The 21,485-nt window shown below is 42.6% G+C and overlaps 1 protein-coding gene across 1 annotated transcript; it reads right to left on the bottom strand.

The window, feature by feature from the left end:
• Nucleotides 1-737: 737 nt before the first annotated feature.
• On the bottom strand, nt 738-14,941 carry nudt4b (nudix (nucleoside diphosphate linked moiety X)-type motif 4b). Its single transcript, XM_061068865.1, has 5 exons — nt 14,486-14,941; nt 7,247-7,357; nt 5,193-5,237; nt 4,609-4,696; nt 738-3,898 (listed from the first exon to the last, which is right to left on the bottom strand). Exons 1-5 carry the CDS (start codon nt 14,579-14,581, stop codon nt 3,678-3,680), a joined length of 561 nt encoding a protein of 186 aa, XP_060924848.1. The 5' UTR covers nt 14,582-14,941; the 3' UTR covers nt 738-3,677.
• Between the last annotated feature and the right edge of the window lie 6,544 nt (nt 14,942-21,485).

The following is a 21,485-nucleotide window of genomic DNA, read 5'->3' as shown; positions in this document are numbered from 1 at the left end:
GGGCTTACAGCAGATACACCTGATGGTCACACGTCACTGCTGCGAGGGACGGAGGCTAAGACCCGCCCCTGCCCGCCTCTGATTGGTCAACCCTGATGTCACACTGGCTCTGGAGCTGATTGGTGGGTTTTAAAAACAGGTCTCAACCTTTATACAGTACAGTCTATGGTCTCAACCTTAGACTGTACATATAAAGGTCTCAACCTTTTGGGTCGATTATTCAAAATCATAGAGATGCAGGTTATACAAAGGTTTTTGGTATAGATTAAATATAGGCATGTTTACTTGTATAGCACAGCTCAAGAACAATTTATCTGATATACAATCAGATTTAGAACATCCATCATAAAGCACCACAGGGGCCCTCAGTTGGCTGGTGTCTGGTACCAGAGTCCAAATGTGTCTTTTCACGGCTCCTGTCATCTGAGATCTGTCTCCACAGAGCTGAGTCAGCGCCGAGTGGAGTTAAACTGTGCAAACCCCAAAAGATCAGCTAATATAGGTGTAGCATTACAGATGCTAATCTCTGCTGAGAATGGAGGGTGGGGCTGGGAAGCGGCCCATGTTTACAATGGGGCCTTTTCATCTACTAAAACATCAAATGTGTTTTTATGTGATCAAATGTAATGATTCATCATCTGCAGAAGCACTCATTATCTTTCACCACAGCAGTCTATTGCTGCTATTAGGAAAAAAATAAATAAATATATCAAATAAATAAAGGCTCAACAAGTGCATTAGTTGTTTTTTTTCCCTTTAATGCATTTTGTTTTCTCAAAAACAATCTTTCCAGTCCAGCTCCTGAAATCACTTTTCACATTAATCGTCTCTGTGCATAATATTCACGAAAACAAACAGTGACATGTCTGTAACTCACTTTGATTCACATTGTCGTGACATCACAACGTGTTCGGCAAACATTCAAGGAGTCTGAATCCACAATAGAACAGTCGTGTCATGAACCAGCTGTTTAACATTTCTGTTTTCAAACACATGTATACTGAGGGACTCTTCTCCATACTCTGTCATGTTTAACCCATCACGAGATCAACACAGCGTCACACAGCATTTCAACAAGAGGAGAAAGAAAGTGTTTCTTATTTGTAAAGCAGCAAAACATCAAGATTAAAGGGTGTGAGTTCAATTTAAGTTGATTTAAATCATATGAAAAAGGTGAATGGGGTAAAGAATACTCTAATACTTTAATTTCAATCATATCATATCAATGATGTTAAGGTCTTATTTCACAGACGGGTTGATGTACAGGTCTGAAAAATGCAAATTTCCCCATCTGACCATTAATATTGTTTTCATTTGGCACATCATATTTCACATTCATCTTTCCACAATTCATACGTCACACACACACATTGAGGTTTAAGGTGTTTTTTTAACCGTTGATAAACCCTAACATTGATTTTAACTGAATTGGCAAATCCGAGCTAAGGATAGGATGAAAGAGCGGTGAATTCTGTGAAGTAAAGAGCGACGAGACAAGTTTGTGCAGCTCGGAAGGTGTTGTGTTTCTGCTCCAACCAAAGAGTCTGGATAAACATTTGTGAAAAAATGAAAACCACCGCTTTCTCACCAAAACCTTCACAATAGTAGAGTTATTTCTGTGCTCATTAATGCTCAGATTTGTTTACTTGCTTGGCCGCAACAAAGAAAAAAGTTAATGATCATGATGCTAATTTAAGAAAATCAAGTTCCTCACCTAAAGTGTAAATTTTCACCCAAACTTACTGCCTTTCATTCTGAAATTTACCTCTTGATTCATTACGGACGACCACATGAAAAACACCAAATCACGTTTTAACTTTGCATCAATTCCAACATCTCCATTTCACAATAAAACACCAAGTGACCAACTCTCCGTATCCTAAACCTGTGGCACGTTGTTGCAGATACAAACATCCTTGTTCTGTAAATAATCAGTGAGCTTTTTCTGCACGTCTTTGTTTTCCCCGTCATCATTTGTACATTGTTTAAAAAATATAGAAAATGTTTAGAGAACATTTTTCATTCAGGTTAAAAACACGAGGTTTCTCTGCAAAGCTATTTACAAATCTCTGTGTGGTCAGTCGTCATTCAGCAGAAGATTTCAGAGGGAGGATCTGTGACCGTGAAGAGGCAGCAGGAAACATGATGCAGTCGTTTATGTGGGACATGGACATCATGAAACTGTTTGTTTACACAGAAACAGAAAAGATTTAAGTGAAAGCTGCATTACCTTTTATTTATGAACCAATAAAAACTGAGGTGATGGTCTGAGAACTGGGATGCAGAAATGGTGATGAGCATTCTTCACCATTTTTCACCCTTTTCCGACTAATAGATTAATAAAAAAAAAAACCTGTCAGATGAATTAACTGCAGCTGTAGACTTAAATTATCGAGACAAAAACAATCATACTGTACATCGTGTTATCTGGTGGTCGCTTTGACCAAATTGCATTCCAGCACTGTGATAAACAATAAAACTGATAAACATTGTTTTGTTTAAAAGACACAAAAGTGAATCTGCATTATTTTGCATTCAAGGTTAAAAGAAATGCTCTTTTCGTACAAACATAGTTGAAGGGAACTCGTTTATCTTCAAGGCAGCACAGACAGCAACAGCCGAGGCAAAGATGTTCTCCGCATCGTTTAATCCTTTCACTTGGACGACATGGGAAACGCCGATGTAAAGGTATGCGGCCTGAGGCAGACACCGGGTTTGTTGGATCAGTCAAGGTCAGCTGACGTGAGATTCAGAGGCCTCGAGTGAAGTTGAACTACAAACACAGCAGTGTCGTGTTGGAGGAAATCGAACTATCGAGCGTCGCGACCCGGGTCCAGTTTGCAGAGGTAGAAACTCACAGGCGGCCTTTTTTTAAATCAGTGAACGTTTGTTTTGCTAATACATGTGAGAACTTTCACTTCTCTTTTATCACCACTACTTGGGGCTTTGAAAAGCAATGTTTGGACACGGGTTAATAATTCTTAGGCCAGGTAACTTAACAACAAATGCATTTAATGAATGATCTAATGGAGAGAAAAAATCCCACTTGGCATAAAAGATTCAAAAGAGAAGATTCTCGAATCACATCAGTGCTCAGGGAGTTTTTTGTAAAGTTATATCTGTGTAGTAAAATCCGATATTTGGTTGTTATCATCACTGGTTGATGATGAAGACATTATTCAGTCTCCCCCCCTTCCCACATGGACATGCTCTGGGGTCATCCCCCCCTTTTCATTCACTAGAGAGCAAATCCATTCTAATAAAGAAAATAAAAACGAGCGTTAGTGAAATAAGAACAACATTCATACAAAGTTTCAGTAAGGCATTCCTTCACCAGCTCAGTCATGCCAGCAGAGTCTGCAGCTTCCTCCACAACGTCGGCTCATCACTCTGGGATTTCGCCAGCAAAGGAAAGGTTTCTTCCATTCGCCATTTCCACTGTTTTTCTGTCCCGGCTTCTCCACCTGCTTCTGCTCAGTTACACGAGTCTTTAACACAAGCCTTTTAACACAGCTCTGGCGAATGGCTTTGGTCTGTCCTGCAGCTAAGACTAGAATTTATACATACAAGAGAGCCGTGACTCTGAAAAGTCATTAGATTCATGCAAGACTGTACAGACTTTGAGTAAACTGTCCAAGCTGGACAAGAAAACGAAAAATAAAGGTGGAGGTGCAGTCCTATCTGCAGGAGGAGCCCAGCACGCTGCCCGTCGAGGGCGTGTTGGCGGTGGCGCTGTAATGGGGGAAGTTGTCGTTGGGCTGCGGGCTGGGCAGGAAGGAGTTCCCGTTGGTCGGGGAGCAGCTGAGTTGGAGCCTCCGCAGGTATTCTGCGTGGACGGGTTTGTGGCTCTGCAGCACTTTGATAGCCTCCTCCACGGTGAACCACTCCCGCTTACGGCCTGTGGAGGGCGACAGAGATTCACGCATGAGTCAGAGGAAGCCTTTAGATCAGATCTTCCATGTATACCCATTAATAAATTCTACATATTCTGTTGTGTATGTACAATTGCACAGATTATACTGTAAAAATAATTTATAGAAATAAGTTAAGTATAATTTTGGAGCTGGGCTGATATATTTTGCAGTAAAATGCCACAAGAGGCAGCTTATTGGTTGGTTTGTCAGATTCAAAAGGTTAATTGAAGAAAAATGAAAGTAAAAACGACAAACACAAACACACACACACACACACAAATGCATGTGTGTACATATATAAACCAACAAATGTTGCGTGCATGAACAAAAATAGAGGCACACGTGTTATTAAATTTCAAAACAAGAAACCAGCAGATACAGCAGGCTCCAGGTCAGATTTAAGCTGCTTCCCACTGAGCTCAGGACAAACTGAGGCTGGATTTTGCCAGCCAGGCCGCCAACGGCTCCAATACACTGAAACCGGAGAAATGCTGCAGCGAAGATCAGTGGCCGAGATGTATATGCACCTGTTGTCACTGCCTACCCCACTACCCTTAGTTGTCTGCATGGGGTAAAGCAGCTTTCACAGATAAGTGAAAAAAGAACCTAAACAGAGCAAGTGTACACACACACACACACACAAAACAGTAAGAACAACTGCATCTGCAAACAGTGATGAGGAGGGGAACTGCACCTATGTTGACAGAGTCCTCCCAGGCCTCCAGGGTTTCTGTCACAGTCAACACGTACACATACGTCCGATGCTTCCGATCCTGGTTTTGCTTTAGAGACGAAAAAGGAAGGAAACTATATTACACAACAATGATACAAAACACGTGAGGTTTGTCAGGAGAGTCTTCACGCCTGCATGGTTTTTACCTCTGCCAAGTTTTTTCGTTCAGAGAATAACTCATGGATCTTGATTTCTTTTTTAATATGGCATGTTTAGAGGACAGATATTTATGAGTGTGTGCAATTTGAAGCAGATCCAAATAAAAATGGGTATCGTGAAACATATTAAACATGGTTTCATAAGGGGGCTTCTGGGACTTGAGTTCATATATAATGTATTGTAAGGTGCCCCAGGTGTTTGGAAAGGTTTCATAGAATGAAAGGATCAATACTTATATCAGAATAGTGCGAATAAACTTGGCTTGCCAAGAATTATTATTCAATGCAAAATAAACATTAGAATTGCAAGTGCGTTGGCACTGACGGGCACTTTTCAATTGAAAAGGTGCACATTTATATGCTAATATGCTAATGTGAAATGCTTACCTCGAATACACCGAGCAGACGTCCGAGCTTTCCTTTCACACCAGCCTGAAAAAAGAAAAGATAAAACATGAAAATAATGCAATGTTTGTTCTCCTTTGTTCAGGACACTTCATGTTGAGGACACTTCATTGTGGACTCACAACAACAACAAAACGATGAATAGAGGCTGAAAACAATAGAAAAGCAGCACTCAAACCACAGACTATAATCTGAGTTCACACAATGGGCATTGTGTTGTATTGCATTTCAATGTTTTAAAGAACGCAGAGTCCACCTCCTATGAACTGAGCTCAAGTGTAAACTCCCAGGCTTTGTTTTGATACAAAAATACTGGACGTGCCTGACAAACAATCACTGGAGCATGAGAATGTTCAGAAGTAAATTGTGGAATAAATCCATGTGTTCTCTGGAAAAAATTTTTAGATTTAATTTTTTGTCCGATGTGGCCTCACAACTGCTTTGGTTTCGTAGAAACTGCCGGTCAAGCTACAAATGTTGTGTTCCTTTTAAAGTTGTCACAGTGTCTCTATGGAGCCATGTATGTTCCAGACCATTCACCGTATATAAAGATGGACGACGCATTTAAACTACATCCCACTATCCAGAAATGAAGCCTAAATATCCCGGTATGAACATAGTCTGCGCAGTAGTGATTGGGGGATGTCGGTAGCCATGCTCAACCAATCTTGAGACTGTCTCAGCTGTCAACTATGATGTTTCACCTCCTTTTTATTTAAACTAACCAATTAAAACCAGACATAATGAAAAATGAGCACTTGAACAAACAGTGTGATAAAAACAACCTAAAGTAACAGAAACCATCCATCAGGGGGCAATAGAGACCCTTTGGCTTCACTTTTGGGGAACAGTGATGTTGCTCTTTATATGCATTCTATAGCTTTGTCTCAATTCAGGGGCCGCATCTTTCAGAGGCTGCGTTTGAAGACCACTGGCTCCTTGAAATGCTGTATTAAAACATTCTCATTTTTGTTCGGACTTCGCAGTCTAAGAAGGAGACAGTCTTCATGGGCCCGGTAGACCCGAATCCTCTGAAGGATGCAGCCCCTGAATTGAGACACAGCTTTTGTTCCAGCCTAGTTTGATGAGATAAAGACTTTTAGAGGAACTTAGGGACATCTTATAATAATAGTTGTCATTAGCAATTATTTGAATTTTCCCTGGATAAAAACCCTGGCATGAATCCTGAAAGTGCATCATCATGGAAATGCAATAATGTCTCTAACATTTGTTTTATTAAGTCAGATGCACTTCACAGGATTCAAATTACTGTCACGAAAAATGACATCTGTCCTTTTCCCCTCTCTGCATACTTCACAAGTGTCACTCTGTCCCACCGATGTGTCCGGTGGACTTGAGTGCAGCCTGTGTGAATGCACAGGAATCCAGCGAGCAGCCAAGTTTAGACCGCTGACGTGGCTGAGAACACAAGGTCCTCCGCCGGCTGGACCTCTGGAATACCAGCAAGCTCGGCCACTGACACCCTGACACCCTGGCCCTTCAAAAATCTCTGCTTTAGTATGCGCTCTGCTGTAACGCTACACAAGTCTACCACTGGTAATTTCAGCCGGTTTTATATGACTGGAAATCGGTTGCAAAGGGCAAGAGGGAGTCACGGGTGACGGTTGATATCTGATCAAAATAAGCACAAATATCTTTCCCTGGCCAAAACGTTGCATGTTAAATGTCCTCAGCCGCCACGTGTTGTCTCAAATGATTTGATGATGGATACATGTCCCACGATAATATCAGGATTAAGTGACTCTGCGATATTGATAAATTGCAAGACAATCATATAACGTACATCATAAATGTTTTTATGAAGTCTTATTTTGGTGCCTCTTAAATCTTAAACAAATACGTTGTAACTTGTCAATGTTCACATAAGCCATCATTCTATTGCAAAATAACCATGAAGTGGAGTCCAAACTATATGTACAACTAAATAACGGTAATCGAATCTTGTGAGTCAGGACAACGATATATTGCTGTTTTTTCATTTAGCTTTCTCTCAAAATTATTTGAGATTTATTCACCTCCTCGAAGACCTCTCGCACAGCGGCACCACACGGCTCCTCCTCTGGCTCCATCCCTCCTCCGGGGACGATCCACTGCTCCGGGTGTCGACTGCTGCTGACCAACAGAACCTGTTGAAGAAAGAAAACACACAACATCAGCAGCCATAGAGCCTGGTTTTAATCGTTTTATTTTGCTTAGCCGGGAATGTGCGTCTCACATGAAATCCCAACCTTAAGAAAAGTGGAATCTGTTCTCACACCCAAGTGTTGATTCCGATTTGCTTCAGTGACTTCACTGCCTTGACGTTTTGTGTCATATTGAAATTGATCACTTTGAAATGGGACTCGACCCTTTGACTATTCGGAGTCAGGTCTCATGGAGAGATGATTGATGACTGCTGGTGCCTCTGCTGTCTCTTAACTCAGCATCCACATCGTCCCATTGAACATTTGATTCTGACAACTATCACACACCAACAGTGATTTCAGCAACAGATGTCCAATCCCAAATGTTCTGAGGCCATAGCGTATGTTCACTATACTTATTTAGGATTTTTCCAGTCTGCTGATGCAGCTCAATCAAAGCCAGTAGCGAATTAGCTCCAACTTTCACCCCCGGCAACAATGCACATAAAACCGAGCATGAGCCGCTCAAATTCTCCCCAGCACTCCAGTGGGCGCCCTGCGGCGACTTCGAATTACACTACAGTTTCAGCGGACACCGATACACAAGGATCAGATGTGCCTGTGTCGGCAGGTTCTTGCCGTATCCGTACAGAGAAGCAATCACAACAGACACAAGTGCACCAGCTGTAAACATTATCGCATTGGCACAGAGCGAATCAATCATCATTAAGGCTCAGCCCGTGACAGAACGCATGTCATAACAACATCAGCACCAACACGGGGAAAAACAATGGAGCGGTTCATTTGCATGTGTGATTCAGCCACACTTTCTCAGCCCTGCAGCATTTAATTTGACACATTAGGTTCATTTCAATCTGATACAAACATACAAACAAATCAGTTTCACCACTGCGGGCAAGGAACAGAGACATTATAAGCACCGCAATAGCAGCAGCGTCTCGCTCGAGGACACGCAACTGTGTCGTCTTTCTCTCATGCTCACATCGATGTCTCTCGTGCATCTTTGTCATCCCAGAAATCATTCTCCTTGAAATGTAAATATACGTGCATTAAAGGGAGAAACATGCGTTAAGCAGATTGCGCGACAAATGGTGACATCCTCTTCTGCCACCCCTCCGATCACAATATCTAGTAATCTGCCAGAGGAGTCAACCTGTCACTTGATCCTGACTCTGTTTTGCCTTCTTCACGTTCTCTAATGGGATTGTGGGACCAGAGGCCTTCTGGGGCTTCTCTCTAAATGGCTGGGGGCCAAACCGATTGGCATGCTTGGAGGGGGGGGGGCCCCTTGAGAGCGGGCGCTGTCGGCTGCTGCCTTTCTCCCGTGCCCAACTCAGCCATCTGCTTGTTCCCAGATGATATAGGTTAGGAAGAAAGGGCGGGAGGGGGACAGGTCGCATGTGTGCGGCTGGAAGTCGAAGTATGAGAATGTGGATTAAGTGTGAGCATCTGCAAAAAATTTAAAAACACACAAACAAAAAAGGTGTCAACCCTACACAACAGATGCAGGTCATAAAAGGTGCCCTCCAGTTTAAAGGCAGGTACATTTACAGTCACTGTACAAGCGGTTCTAGTGGGGAATAGGACGCATTCCCAGCAGAGTGTTAACTGGGAGTAAGGTGCAAAGTTAAACCTGCTCGAGAAAACAGCCCTTTGAGAAGAGCTCAGCCAAACTGAACTACAGAAAAATGTGCTTTTCTTATCCAGGAATTTGTGTGCGACTTCTGACAAGGGTTTGTTTGTCCTCCTGTCCCCTGCCAGACGTCTGTTTTCACATTGGGCTATTTATTGTGTGAAGTACTTCCACGCAGGATGGGCTATTTCAGTGCCATTACATAATGAAAGATTCATTCATTCTTTGTGTTCGGGACTTGTTGGGGCAGATTTCAGAGCACACACGGCCCCGGCTGTCCGGTTGTGTGTTGTCTGTTTGCTGAGCTGCGGCCAACAAGGCTTAAAGGAAGGATCGCTGGTGTCGACGTGGTCAGAGCCGACAGTGAGTGTTGTGTACAATACAAAAGCTGAAGAGCTTTCAGGGCAGGGGGGACAAAGCGGATTTCTGCTCTGCTTGTTCCATTTTGATCTATTGGTTGTCGTCTGTCCTCAGCACACAGTGCCGGCCACATTTAGGTTTTGTTTTATTGCATTTAGGAATGTAGACCAGTTAATCAACATACTACAAACTGTATATAATTAAGATTTTGTTGCCTCATGTGCTACTTGGCTGGGAGGGAGAAGCCGGAGCTTGGTCCTGCCTTTGAGCACTGAGTCATATAAACCAATTCCCTGATATTTAAAAAGAAAGCAATAATAATAACTCAGCCGTTTAAATTCTGTTAAATTAGTTGATCTACCATAAAATCCTTCCAAGCCCACCCTGGCAACTGTAAAACTACCCTGGGGGGAAGCACCCCTTGTTGGCTATCACTAACTCATAATGATCAACACCCCGGATTTAACTCTGGTTTGAAAGCGTGATGAAAAGCCAAAACAAAATAACTCACACAGTCATGACAGATTGGTCAACAGTCAGCTGACAGATGACCTCTGAGTGCAGGTAAAAAAAAACACCTATATTTAAAAAGAGGGGCAGAGAGACAGAGGACCCTCAGAGGGAATGCTGCAGTGTTTCCTGGTGATTTTGCAACTCACACCACTTCCGAGGGGCCCCCATTGTAAATAGAGGAGGGCCAATTCTGGGGCAACGTGCAGTAAATCTGTGCACTGACAAACGCTATAGAGACACTCAGGACACATCTACCACTGGCTGAGCTCTCTGTGATCTAAAACTCCAACACAAAGCCACACAAGAACTGATTTAAAATAAGAAAAAATCAGTCATTTTAACTTAGTTTCTTAGTTTGCGACGTCAGACTTGCCACTGGTAGTAAATCACCACCAGCCGTTATGACAGCAGCTCCTTTGGCAAGGCCTCAATCATAGACAGCAGGCAGAAATATTCTGGAGGACATTAACACCTCCTCCTCCCCGAGGAGGAACGCATGTAGCTGTCAAATAAGGAAGGCTCCAAATGCCAAGCCAGGGCCCGCTGCCGGGAGGAGGGAGCGAGGGACACAATCTACAGTCGTACACTCGCCGCTGCGCTATCAACAGATAACACGAGTGCTCAAGAGTGAGAGAGAAACCAAATGCCTCAATTTCTGATGTTACAGTGAAGCATCCACTCAATCAGATAACCCCCCCACACACACACACACACTCCTGTTTCCAATTTGACATTATTAACAATCTGCTGCAGCGACCTTCAAAACTGAGCCCCTGGGTTTTAATCATAAACATGGAGGTCGTTGCTAGAAATGCCGTCTCTATCAGAGGAATCAATTCATTGCTATCATTTGATGCACAAGCTCAATGCATTTGAAAACAAAAGATATGTAACTTCAGCCACGAGGGGTTTCTTCAATCGAAACAAAGTTAGATCATGGGACTTGTTGTCTTCACCACCATTGCCAGTGAAAACCGACATGATGCAAATGATGTTCAGGGATGAGGATACGTAATAAAGTTTTATTAAAGTTATAATAAAAACAACTGTGTGATTTTCCTTCTTTATACACAATGTTCTCGTTTGGTGCTTCTCTGGGTTTGAACATTGTTCGAAGGATATTGGATAATGTAAGTGCACAAGTAAAACCAATATATAAGATAGGTCTAGTTGTCTTTAGACACACTTTACAAAAAAAGACAAAAAAACAAAGGACATCTAAAGACTTTTTATATTTTGAAGATTTTGAAAAAAAAAACTATATAAAAGATAAGACATTTAAAAAACATACCCTTTTCACTAAAACGTTGTACTTTTTCAAATTGTTAGTATAAAAATATATTGATTGTAAAGTCATACAGGCAACTTTGGGCTGTAATCTGAGTTTGTGATTAAATCATTGACACGCCCACCAGTTTGTGGCACAACGTACTTAATTACGGACTTCTACAGCCTATCACTGCTCTATCCTGATGGAAAATAATTAAAGAAGGACCAACATGCTGTTTAACTCAGGTGGCCCCCGCTCAGTTACCACTGTTGTCCCTCTGCACTGTCAGGTTGCTGCCTTCCCTTGTTAGGAGTTTAATTGCTGTCAGGGTAGCTCGCCCCCAGGGCTCAGCTTTCTCCGTTCGTCTCCAAAACAAAACACTCCGGCAGCACGTCCGACTCTCCTTCACCACAGACGTGTCTCCGGTGTCTGTGGAACTGATTGTATGTTCAGTATGTGTTTAACGTATGACTTAATCACACAAAGCTGAACATCTCAGGCTTTTTTAAGTTTAAGCTGATCCCGTATCACTGACGATCACAATCAGAGCAGCAGATTGCTTCTTCGGACAGTCATCTCTGTGAATGCATGAGCAAACATGCTCGTCAGAGCCGGAAAATCCTGAGGTTGATAGTCACACCTACACACGTCTGTTGTCACAATACTGTCTGACTGTCATTTCCTGTAATTATAATTTTTGGAATTGTACAAACAAGTTCTGAGGAAAGGGTTCAGATATGCAGGTGCACAGTTTTTATAACAACAGAAATTATATCAAGAGACAAATCTCTACTGTTATAGCATCACTTATATAAAAACTATTTCATGGCCAGACATAACGATGACATAACATGTTGTGCACATGTAGGCGAGCACTGAACAGACATGCTTGTGTGTCTATATCTTCATATCAGTGTATTGTCCAGGCAAACACAGAAGGGCAGAGACAGAGCTCTTTGTGCCTTTCTAGTGACACTCAGACTGCTTCTAGAATATATTGTGTAACAGTTTGTATACTCCACACTCAAACATGAGGCTAAATTTAGACTGGCAAGTGTTTGCCACAATAAAAGAGATATGCTAGTGACGTGTTTTGACATAAACAGGACTTACTGCAGAAAGGTAACCAAAGTCATAGTTCAAAGTCGTTAAAAGGCTCTAGATAGCCCACCTATATTATGTGTGGCTCGCTTCCTCTTTGCATTTTCAGCAAACGTATGTTAATATTTTCAGACTTTATCATTTGAATCAGTTTATGGATTCTGTAATTTAAGGAAGTTCTTTTCCGAGTGCTATTTTTTCCGGTAAGTTTTGTTTTGCTTAGTCATTTGATGCTATAAGAAAATGTGAGGAAAACATCATGACTGACTGACAACAATGCACAAGATGGTGGCGTTCACATCATCAATACTTTGGCTTCATTTCTGGACAGTGGGAGGAAGTGGAGACCCTTTACATATATATACAGTCTATGCATTTAATGTTGATTATTACTTTATGTGACATGTAACAATATCTCATATCACATCTTATGTATTCCTAATTATGTCCGGGGGTGGAAAACACGACTCTAGGCAAAGGAAATTGTTTTTTAAGTTGTATAAAGTCTGTTACCACACATTTATTTACATGGTGCTGGTCCCTTTAAATCCTCCAACATGATTCAGCTGCACCGCCGGGATGCGGCAGTGGAGTTGAATGGAAGAAGCTTGTTTCTGGACGTAAACAATGTCGTGACGATCAAATGCTTCGGTGTGACTCGACCTCTGACATTTATCTTTAATACCTGTCGATGATGAAGTCGCTGTTAGAAGGAAACGAGCATCGCAGCGCCTCGCCCCCTAGCTACATGCTAACAGGAAGTGCAGCGAGCACATCTTCAAAATAAGAGCGTTAGACCGAAGTTAAGTAAGAGAATTACACAACTTGCTGGAATGACATCACACACTCATAACACACTATTTGTCCGCAAACAGACAGTGTGGCGCGGCAGATCACTTCACAGGTGTCAGAAACCAGCAAAAAGACCCTGAAGAAGTCAGGAAATGGAGAAGACACAGAAAAAAGCAGTGGAACACACTTTGCTGCAAAAGTATGTAAACACCTTGTTAAAATATAAAAACAGGTTTGGAATTCAAATAAAAATAGGCTACTGCCCCATATTCCAAAGTTTGACACAGAAGGACCCTTCATTCAGTTTGAAGTGTGTGGTTTTAGTTGCCAAACAGACAAAAATCTGTAAATACATATTGCGACATCATTAACTTGGTGCCACTGTCTGCGGTTTGTTTTAGGGCTGGACAATAAAACGATATCAGTAATTATCAGTCTTATATTCATTAATTGCAATATAGAACAAGTTCAATAAGTATTGACATAATGCTTGTGCACAATGAAAGGATGTAACTCATATAATAACTAATTTTGCAAGACGTGTAAATGACACACTAATAAAGCTTATCGTATTGATCAGGTCGAGGAAAGGGTTGGACGATACTGCCAAGAAATACATCCTAACAAAAACAAGTATGTCAGGCGATGTCACATTGTTATTTCTTTGTATTTCAAAGAGTACTTTTAACTCTTGGGTTAGGGTTGTGGGTTTTAAACTCTTCTTTATGGGAAAACAAACACTGGAACAAATTTTACAAATCTGAGCTCAAGCCTTTGTGGAAAAGGATCGGAACACATAGAATCTTTACTACACTGCAAATGATGCATATTATATTGTGATAACTGATAATTCTTATTTCCTCAGTTTCAGAGGAGGAAGGGGGGGGGCTTTCATTTTGAAAGTCAGGACCTCCACTCCTGCGTTGCTAGGCGAAGCTGCCTTGACAACGGTCGTTTTCCTCCTTTTTTTTTTCTCGCCGTGCTCCTGAAACTAGCCTGAACTGGATGGCCCGAGGCGCATCACCGACACAACCAGCAGCACGGACACACACACACACACACACACACACACACACACACACACACACACACACACACACACACACACACACACACACACACACACACACACACACACACACACACACACACACACACACACACACACACACACACACACACACACACACACACACACACACACACACACACACACACACACACACACACACACACACACACACACACGAATAGACAGAGCTGCACAATGACACACACACAAATCACAACTCCCATGTTTCATTAAAGAATGTGGTCTTTTTGGATTTATCCACACCCTCCTGCTGTGTGAATGACTGGAGGGGGGGGGGTCCTACAGGCCACACTCACACACACACACTAACATGGGGGGGGGGGGGGGGGGTGGTGGTGTCTCTCCTACCTCCTCCTCACGCTCGTTCTTGAAGCACAGGCACGCCGCCCGCCTCTTGAAGCCCTCGCCGTCGTACGTCCTGGTCTGGTTCGGCTTGAGCTTCATCCTGGGCCCGCGTCACCCGGCGGCCTCCTCCGGCTGGAACCGGCGACAGCAGGAGAGGAAGAGGAGGCAGGAAGACGCGAGGAAGACGAGGAAGAAGAGGAAGGGAGGAGGAGGAGGAAGGTCCGACGACTTAACAGCGGAGCCGCCGCATCGCCGCCGCCGCTTCTTCTCTCTGCATCCGCGGTCCGGGCTGCTCGGTTCCGGGAGGAGAGGAGAGGGGGGGTGGTGGACGTGTCTCAGCCGGAGAGGTTAATCCAAGCTGCGGGTCTGGAGGTCCTGGGGGTCCTGGTGTGTGGGAGTCTGAGGCGGGGAGTGTGAGCTGCAGGTCCCACACACAGGCGTCTTATGTCGGCTCCGGGCTCCGCCGCCGCTTCGCTACAATGAAGCAGCTCCACACCACGCAGCACTCCTCTCAGCCAGGAGCCCGCTGATTGGCTGCGGCCGCCTCGGGGGTGGCTGGCCCACGGCTGCTGGCCAAAACACCGAGAATAAACAAACGCGTAATTTAGCGCAGGGACAGAAAAAGAAGTTCTACAACGATCTGTACTGAACGAACTGAACTCATGTACTGATACAAGTGTAGCCCTGCTTTTATACGTTTTATCATGGGTTTCTTTTATTTCATTACACACATACTTGCACTTCTAAGTACTAACACACAAACACATTTCTCTGTTTTGTGTGTTTCTGTATGTTCATGAACTATTCTTTATATGTGCTGTCAACATTTTCTCTATTTGATTTGACATCTTTTACATTTCTAGTCTTTTATTTTAAGTTTGACTCTCACTGTTTTTTAAATACATCTGCTGTACCATAGTTTTACAAGCTATGCTCAGTCTTTAACACACAACTTTGCATAGCTTCAGTTATTATTTATATTTGACTTCAATACTCTGCCTCGGGTACTTTCAATCACCTTATACTTAAATATCATATTGTCAATATCTCCATTAGCACATGCTTCTTTACAGCGACAGCTTTCTAGTAGTTCTGGTAGCTATACATGTTCATCTCCCTGCAGCTTATTATTCTGATGCTCGTGTGTTTGACTGTTTTATGTGCTACTGGACTCCTACATTTCCCCTGGGGTCAATGAAGTATCTATCTGTGTTTTATTGATTAAAAAATTAATTTGTGTTGGTTCAAGCAGCAGACGGACATGACACCTTTACCGGTTTTATTGCAACATCATTAGATGATTAATAGTGGAAGGTCAGTGTGTACTTAGTGTCAGCAGCATGTGGATCTATAGGCAGAGCCACACTCAGATAAAACGGGTTGTGAGATGATTAATGAGACAGGAGGGAAGAAAAGGCAAAGTTCTTCACAATTACACATTTCCCCATCATATTATATTTTTGGAGACATATTGGATTATTTCAGAATCAGAATCAGAAATCTTTTATTTGCCAGGTATGTTTGCACATACAGGAAATTGCCTTGGTGTCATTGGTCATTAATTACAGTTAGATATGTTTAGTCTAACGATAATTCAAATTTTCAAAGTGAGTAAGTGGGACAAATCAGGGAAGATGCAGAAAGTAACATAAGTCAATTTAAAATACTTCAAGAACTCCATCATGTGAATTTGAGGTTGTTTAAGTTGAGATTCAATACTTTTTCCACAGCAGACATTTGGACACGTCACAGTGAGAAAAGCACAGGTGTGAATGATAAAATAAACATGGCTGGATTCTCTCTAGATGCGTTACAGTAAAGCGTCCTGGTATTGTTTGTGCTGCTCTACAGCGCTTACAGTCAAACGTAAATAGAACAGAGCTATTGTTCATGTCATTGGCAACACCAGAGCTTTCCTACTCTAACAGCTTAAAATATCTGCTGTGAAAAAGATCTGCATGGAAACCGATGATTGTGGGTTCAATTCCTTCACATGTAGCCCCCACCTCGAACTGCCTTGATGTCTCAGTGATGTAGGAAAACCCAAATTCTGAAATGAAACCTCTAAGAACCATCAAATATCTTTAGCATGCCCTGTTAAATCTTAATCCACGGGGACTGAAATGTTAAGTCTGGGGCTCAGCTCGACAAACAGAACAAACCCTGTTATAATCTCATGCATTCAGTCAGCCGTGGCATTTTTATTGCTCTTTTACAGCAGTTTTTTAAAAAGCAGAGATTAATGATTTAAGTTCCACCTTTAATATAAACACATGTAACACACTTCTGTGTCATTCTGTTTGCTGAAGGTAAGCGGTATGTCAAGTTTTAAAGAGCCAAGCATGTTGATAGTCGAGCAGTTCTTTCAATCAAGCACCTTGGACATTTTATTTTATCGTGTTTTGAGGGGAGTTCGGGGGGGGCTTTGGCAAAACAATGCTCAACAACATGTACTACATGTCCAGCAGTCAATGGGCCAATTACATTTATTCCAGTGTGTTGAGAAATTAACCAGCGACTCCCATCTTCCAGTGAATTTGCAACACTGAGATTATTTCATAAAAGTGTGTGACATCCAGTCAATGTGGAAACAAAAGGGAACCAGTTTTTACACAAAAAACGTATTCTGACTAAAATAATTAAGGTATATGAAACTCCAGGTCAAAGGTCACTGTGTTGTAATACAGCGGGGAGGTGTCTCTGTGAATAAGCACCACTCCTGTCTGAACACATTAGAGTAAAATCTGTCTCATATCATATCTGATGTTAAACCCTATATGATGTTAAGTGAATGAATAATGCCATCCCTTCCCTCTGTAACTATACTCAGAAGTGGGGTTATTTTCAGGGCAGTTGCTGTAATTCATTAACAGATTCAGTTGTTTCAATGATCTAATTCCTAAAAGGCATGGGATAGATGATTCAATTAGTTTTATGGCGAGTAAAGGCGTACTTTGTCTAAGGGGGAGGGGGGGGGGGGTCTGTGCCCAGGTGCTTTAACAGCTACATTCACGTTCAGTTCACCTTTGACCTGCAGGTTAAACGGATGATCCACATGTTGATAACATCACAAACAAAGTTTCCTCCAGCAGACAAAGACGTGTCAAAGGGTACATTTGATCAAAGTGTTTTCAAGTGTTGTTGCCACTGATTCCTGACTGAGGCCATAGTGGACAATAAAGGCAAAATGTGGAATATAATATTATTCTAAAAGTTATTTTAGTTGTTAGCAGCATGGATGGTAATGTTAGTTGTTATTGCTGAAATAATCATGAAAATTTGTCCAGACATTCATTCATTCAGTTAATAACCTGACTGACTTTAATGATCCCGGACTTTCTCTTTAGCGCCACCTGCAGGTTGACACTTGTGATTTTGAGTGAAGTGTTTTAAGAATTTCGAAAACGTCAGAAACCATCTTTGATAAAAAGGTATTTAACCAGTGGCGGTTTGTCATACAGGGCGCTGGGGCGCCGCCCACCCTACAATTTTGAGATGAAAAAAAAAAAAAAAAAAAAAAAATGACATGTCAAAAAACATTATATATCAAATAATTTAATAAGAAATGTACTGTTTTAAAGCATTAAATGTGTGCCGGAGACCGTAAGCCCCTGTCAAAAACCACTTAATATATTATATTTGGTAATATATTTGCCATTCGTTATCACTGAGAGAGAAGTCACTCCTCCCTGTGGGCGCCGGGCAAGTGGAAGTCTATGGAAGCCAACAAAAGGGGCAGGAACATTTGAGCAAGGACAGCTTCTCAATGGCGGATGACAGTTCGAGCCATGGGCGCACTTCACTTGCGCCTACAGCCAATGAAAGGGTTTCTTATACATCATGCTGACAGGACTGTCCAATCAGAGACCTTATCACTGATCTACAGGAGCTGCATAGTTAGCAGATACTTTTAATCTGCACGGAGGTGCAGCTCCAGTCCCGGAGCACTGAGTGAGACAGGTAGAGGACAGACAGTGGACAGATAGAATCATTGTTGTTTACTGTGTCGTGTGTGTAGTTTTATCGATCAGTAATAATCAGCTGAAATTTTTAACCACATGTTAACGTGCATGAGGACGTGCTCCTCCGGGACCGTCCCCGGGGACATCCCGGTCTCGGTCACCTCCCGGAGCACCGGAGCACATTCCCGGGGACCGGGACGTCCGGGACGACCGGGACGCGACCGGAGCACCTCCCGGGGAGGTGCTCCGGGAGGTGCTCCGGTCCCGGTCTCCGGAGCACCGGAGGGAGGTGCACCCGGGGAGGTGCACCGGTCCCGGAGACGGTCCCGGAGGAGCACGTCCCCGGGGACGTCCCGGTCCCGGACCGGAGGTCCCCGGAGCACCCCGGAGTTTTTTTTTTCTCATTGCGGTGGGCTATTTAAACCGCGCCGCCCAAGTGCGCCCCCCCCAAAAAAAATGTCACCAGCCGCCACTGTATTTAACGTTTACATTGACTTTGCTCTCTGTCCCATCCACTAACATGGAGGAGGCAGGATTTATTACCCATACTGCATCAAGCCACCAGGGGGCCCTCGAATTACGTTGGCTTCACTTTCTTTCATTAATTTAAAACAAGACAAGCTCTAGGAAATTGAGGCTTTGACATGGCTGAACTGATGAGGTCATTTGCCCTCATTGCTCCCTGGTCTCACACATACAGCGTCCAACAAACGTCATGCTGTCATTTTAGTTCCAGTGGTCATCACTCACATCTGTCAGGAAACAAAATAAACTTCAATTCAGGTCATCATGTTATCAAAGGTCATAAACTGCAGCATCATCATCTCGTTCTGATGATGATCTGATTACTAGACAGATATTCGCGGCACATTACAAATACAGAAACGTTTTAATTGTGTACATAGAAATAGATAACATATTTATTGAGTTCATTATGAAGATGTACATTCAAACAGACTCATAATTAATATTCAAAATGATAAGATACAAGGAACAACATGAATTCCTATTTATAGCTCAGGTAAGGCTAAGGGATTAAGAGATAATTAAGTCCCAAATATAATTGACTATATAAATGAGTCAGCAATTTTAAAGGATTGTAGTTTGCTTTCAGTGTTGGGGAGGAATTTTGTGAAATCTACATTTTAATGCCGTTCACATCTGATATATAACAAGTGATTTATAAGGTTGTATTGCTGCCAAGCAGGACAACAGATGCTCGGTCATGTTGCCATCTTAATGGCATCAGTCACCTCACAGGAAAATGAATCTTTCTGTCATCAATGAACTTGAAGTGGTTCGTCATCATCATCTCCCATAGCAGAGGAAGGCAATTAAAAGGGTCCCCCTTTTAGCGTAGGTGTGTGGGGAATAGAGGATCCAGTTTCTCTTGGCTCACATCGAGACAGATGGAAGGGACGGATAAGCCAGACATGAACGTCTGCCTGTCACTAGCTTTATCAGGAGAGGCAGAGAACACCTGCTCTCTGACGACCATTTGGTACACATGGAAACACTCACACAAATACATATTTTCCTACCAGTTGACAGAGGGTTGCCCACACTCATCCACGGAGCCTCACCTGCCTCTTCATTTGCCTGTGAGTGGATCAGAGTGCAAACCCTTTATGCGTATAAAATCCTGAGCTGATTAGCTCACCCATAAGTCTCTTCTTGGACCTCGGCGCCGAGCTTTCAGACATGAGGCATGTGAGGGAATGGCTACCTGCCAGAAAGTCAAAATAAGGTCCACAAAAAACTGAATTGCCTTTGGACACACAAGATGTGAACGTTCGAGAGAGCAACAATAAGGCATCGTATCCTCCTAAATTTAGTCCATGAGTGTCATGCAGTAGCCATCAGGGTAATTTTAGAATGGGCCATCTGTTATTCTCTAAAGTCTCCATTATTAGATACTTATGTTTAAAATTAAGCCTCAGAAAACTCCTGTGTATATTCACTGCGACACAGGACAATTGTTAGCAGGTATTAAGGGTGAGTTGAGTGCCTTCACGGGATGGAGCTCGTCCATGACAGCCGGCCAAGGCTGCTAAGATGGATGTGAGTTGCTGTCACTGTTCTTCATGGAGCCAGTGACGTCTCTGCAAATGGTTGTATGCCCTCTGTCAAGTTTTTTTTATCCACTCAAGGCAGCAACAGAGGATTCAGAGAATCTGGGCCTCTCTGCTTTGTGCTGAGCATCTTGCTACTTTGATCGAAACCTTATAGTTCAATATATCATCTGCTAAAATACAAGTATTAACGCGTACAGCTTTAATTTATGCACACAGTGAAGTTGAACAGTAGCACAGCAGCTACAAAGTCATTCCTCAGCAGTGTAAGAGGCCTTTTTCCAGGCTGGGCCCTGTGAGGTCACAGTGGAAAACAAGTCCCATCAACATCTCTCTTAACAGTTTATACAACAGAATAAATACAGGTCTCAAGGCTGCAGATGCAAGAATGACAATCACTTGGTTGTGAGAGCTGAAGGACACAATGAGTGCTTGTTGGTGCATATATTAAAAACCTGTCATTACGATGGTAGAACATGAAATAGACTCAGCGGGCGTAAACATCACTTAGGCATGAATTGTCTGGTACAATGAGCAAGACAGGGAGTGGTAGGGTGGTGCCAATATTAGGGTTTTTTTTGTCTGCAGATTCATATCAAAGGGAATACAACACATAACAATAATATGTGTGTGGCTTTTATGCTTTTTATGCTCTGCAAAATTCAAATTGAGCATCTAAAGCCTCATGATGAATGAATAACTTTTTCTATGTGATGCCACCTTTAACAAGTTGGTGAGACTGCTGAGGCTACCTGCGGGCAAGGGTTGCTCTCACAATGATGCCTCTGTCTCCTTGAGGTACAACAAAAACACAGACACTCTATAATCATGTGAAGATTAGGTTTAAAGGGGCATAAACACAGCCAGACAGTGACAGTGTGATTGCCAGAATGTGGGAAAGTAGTCTGAAACAAAAATGCCCCACAGTGATGATGAGACACACAAGGGCTGAAAAAGGTTCATTCACTC

This window comes from Limanda limanda, chromosome 1 (genome assembly GCF_963576545.1).
Source record: "Limanda limanda chromosome 1, fLimLim1.1, whole genome shotgun sequence".
Taxonomy (NCBI): Eukaryota; Metazoa; Chordata; class Actinopteri; order Pleuronectiformes; family Pleuronectidae; genus Limanda; species Limanda limanda.
The sequence above is the reverse complement of the archived record's forward strand: the minus strand, read 5'-3'. Positions and strand labels throughout refer to the sequence as shown.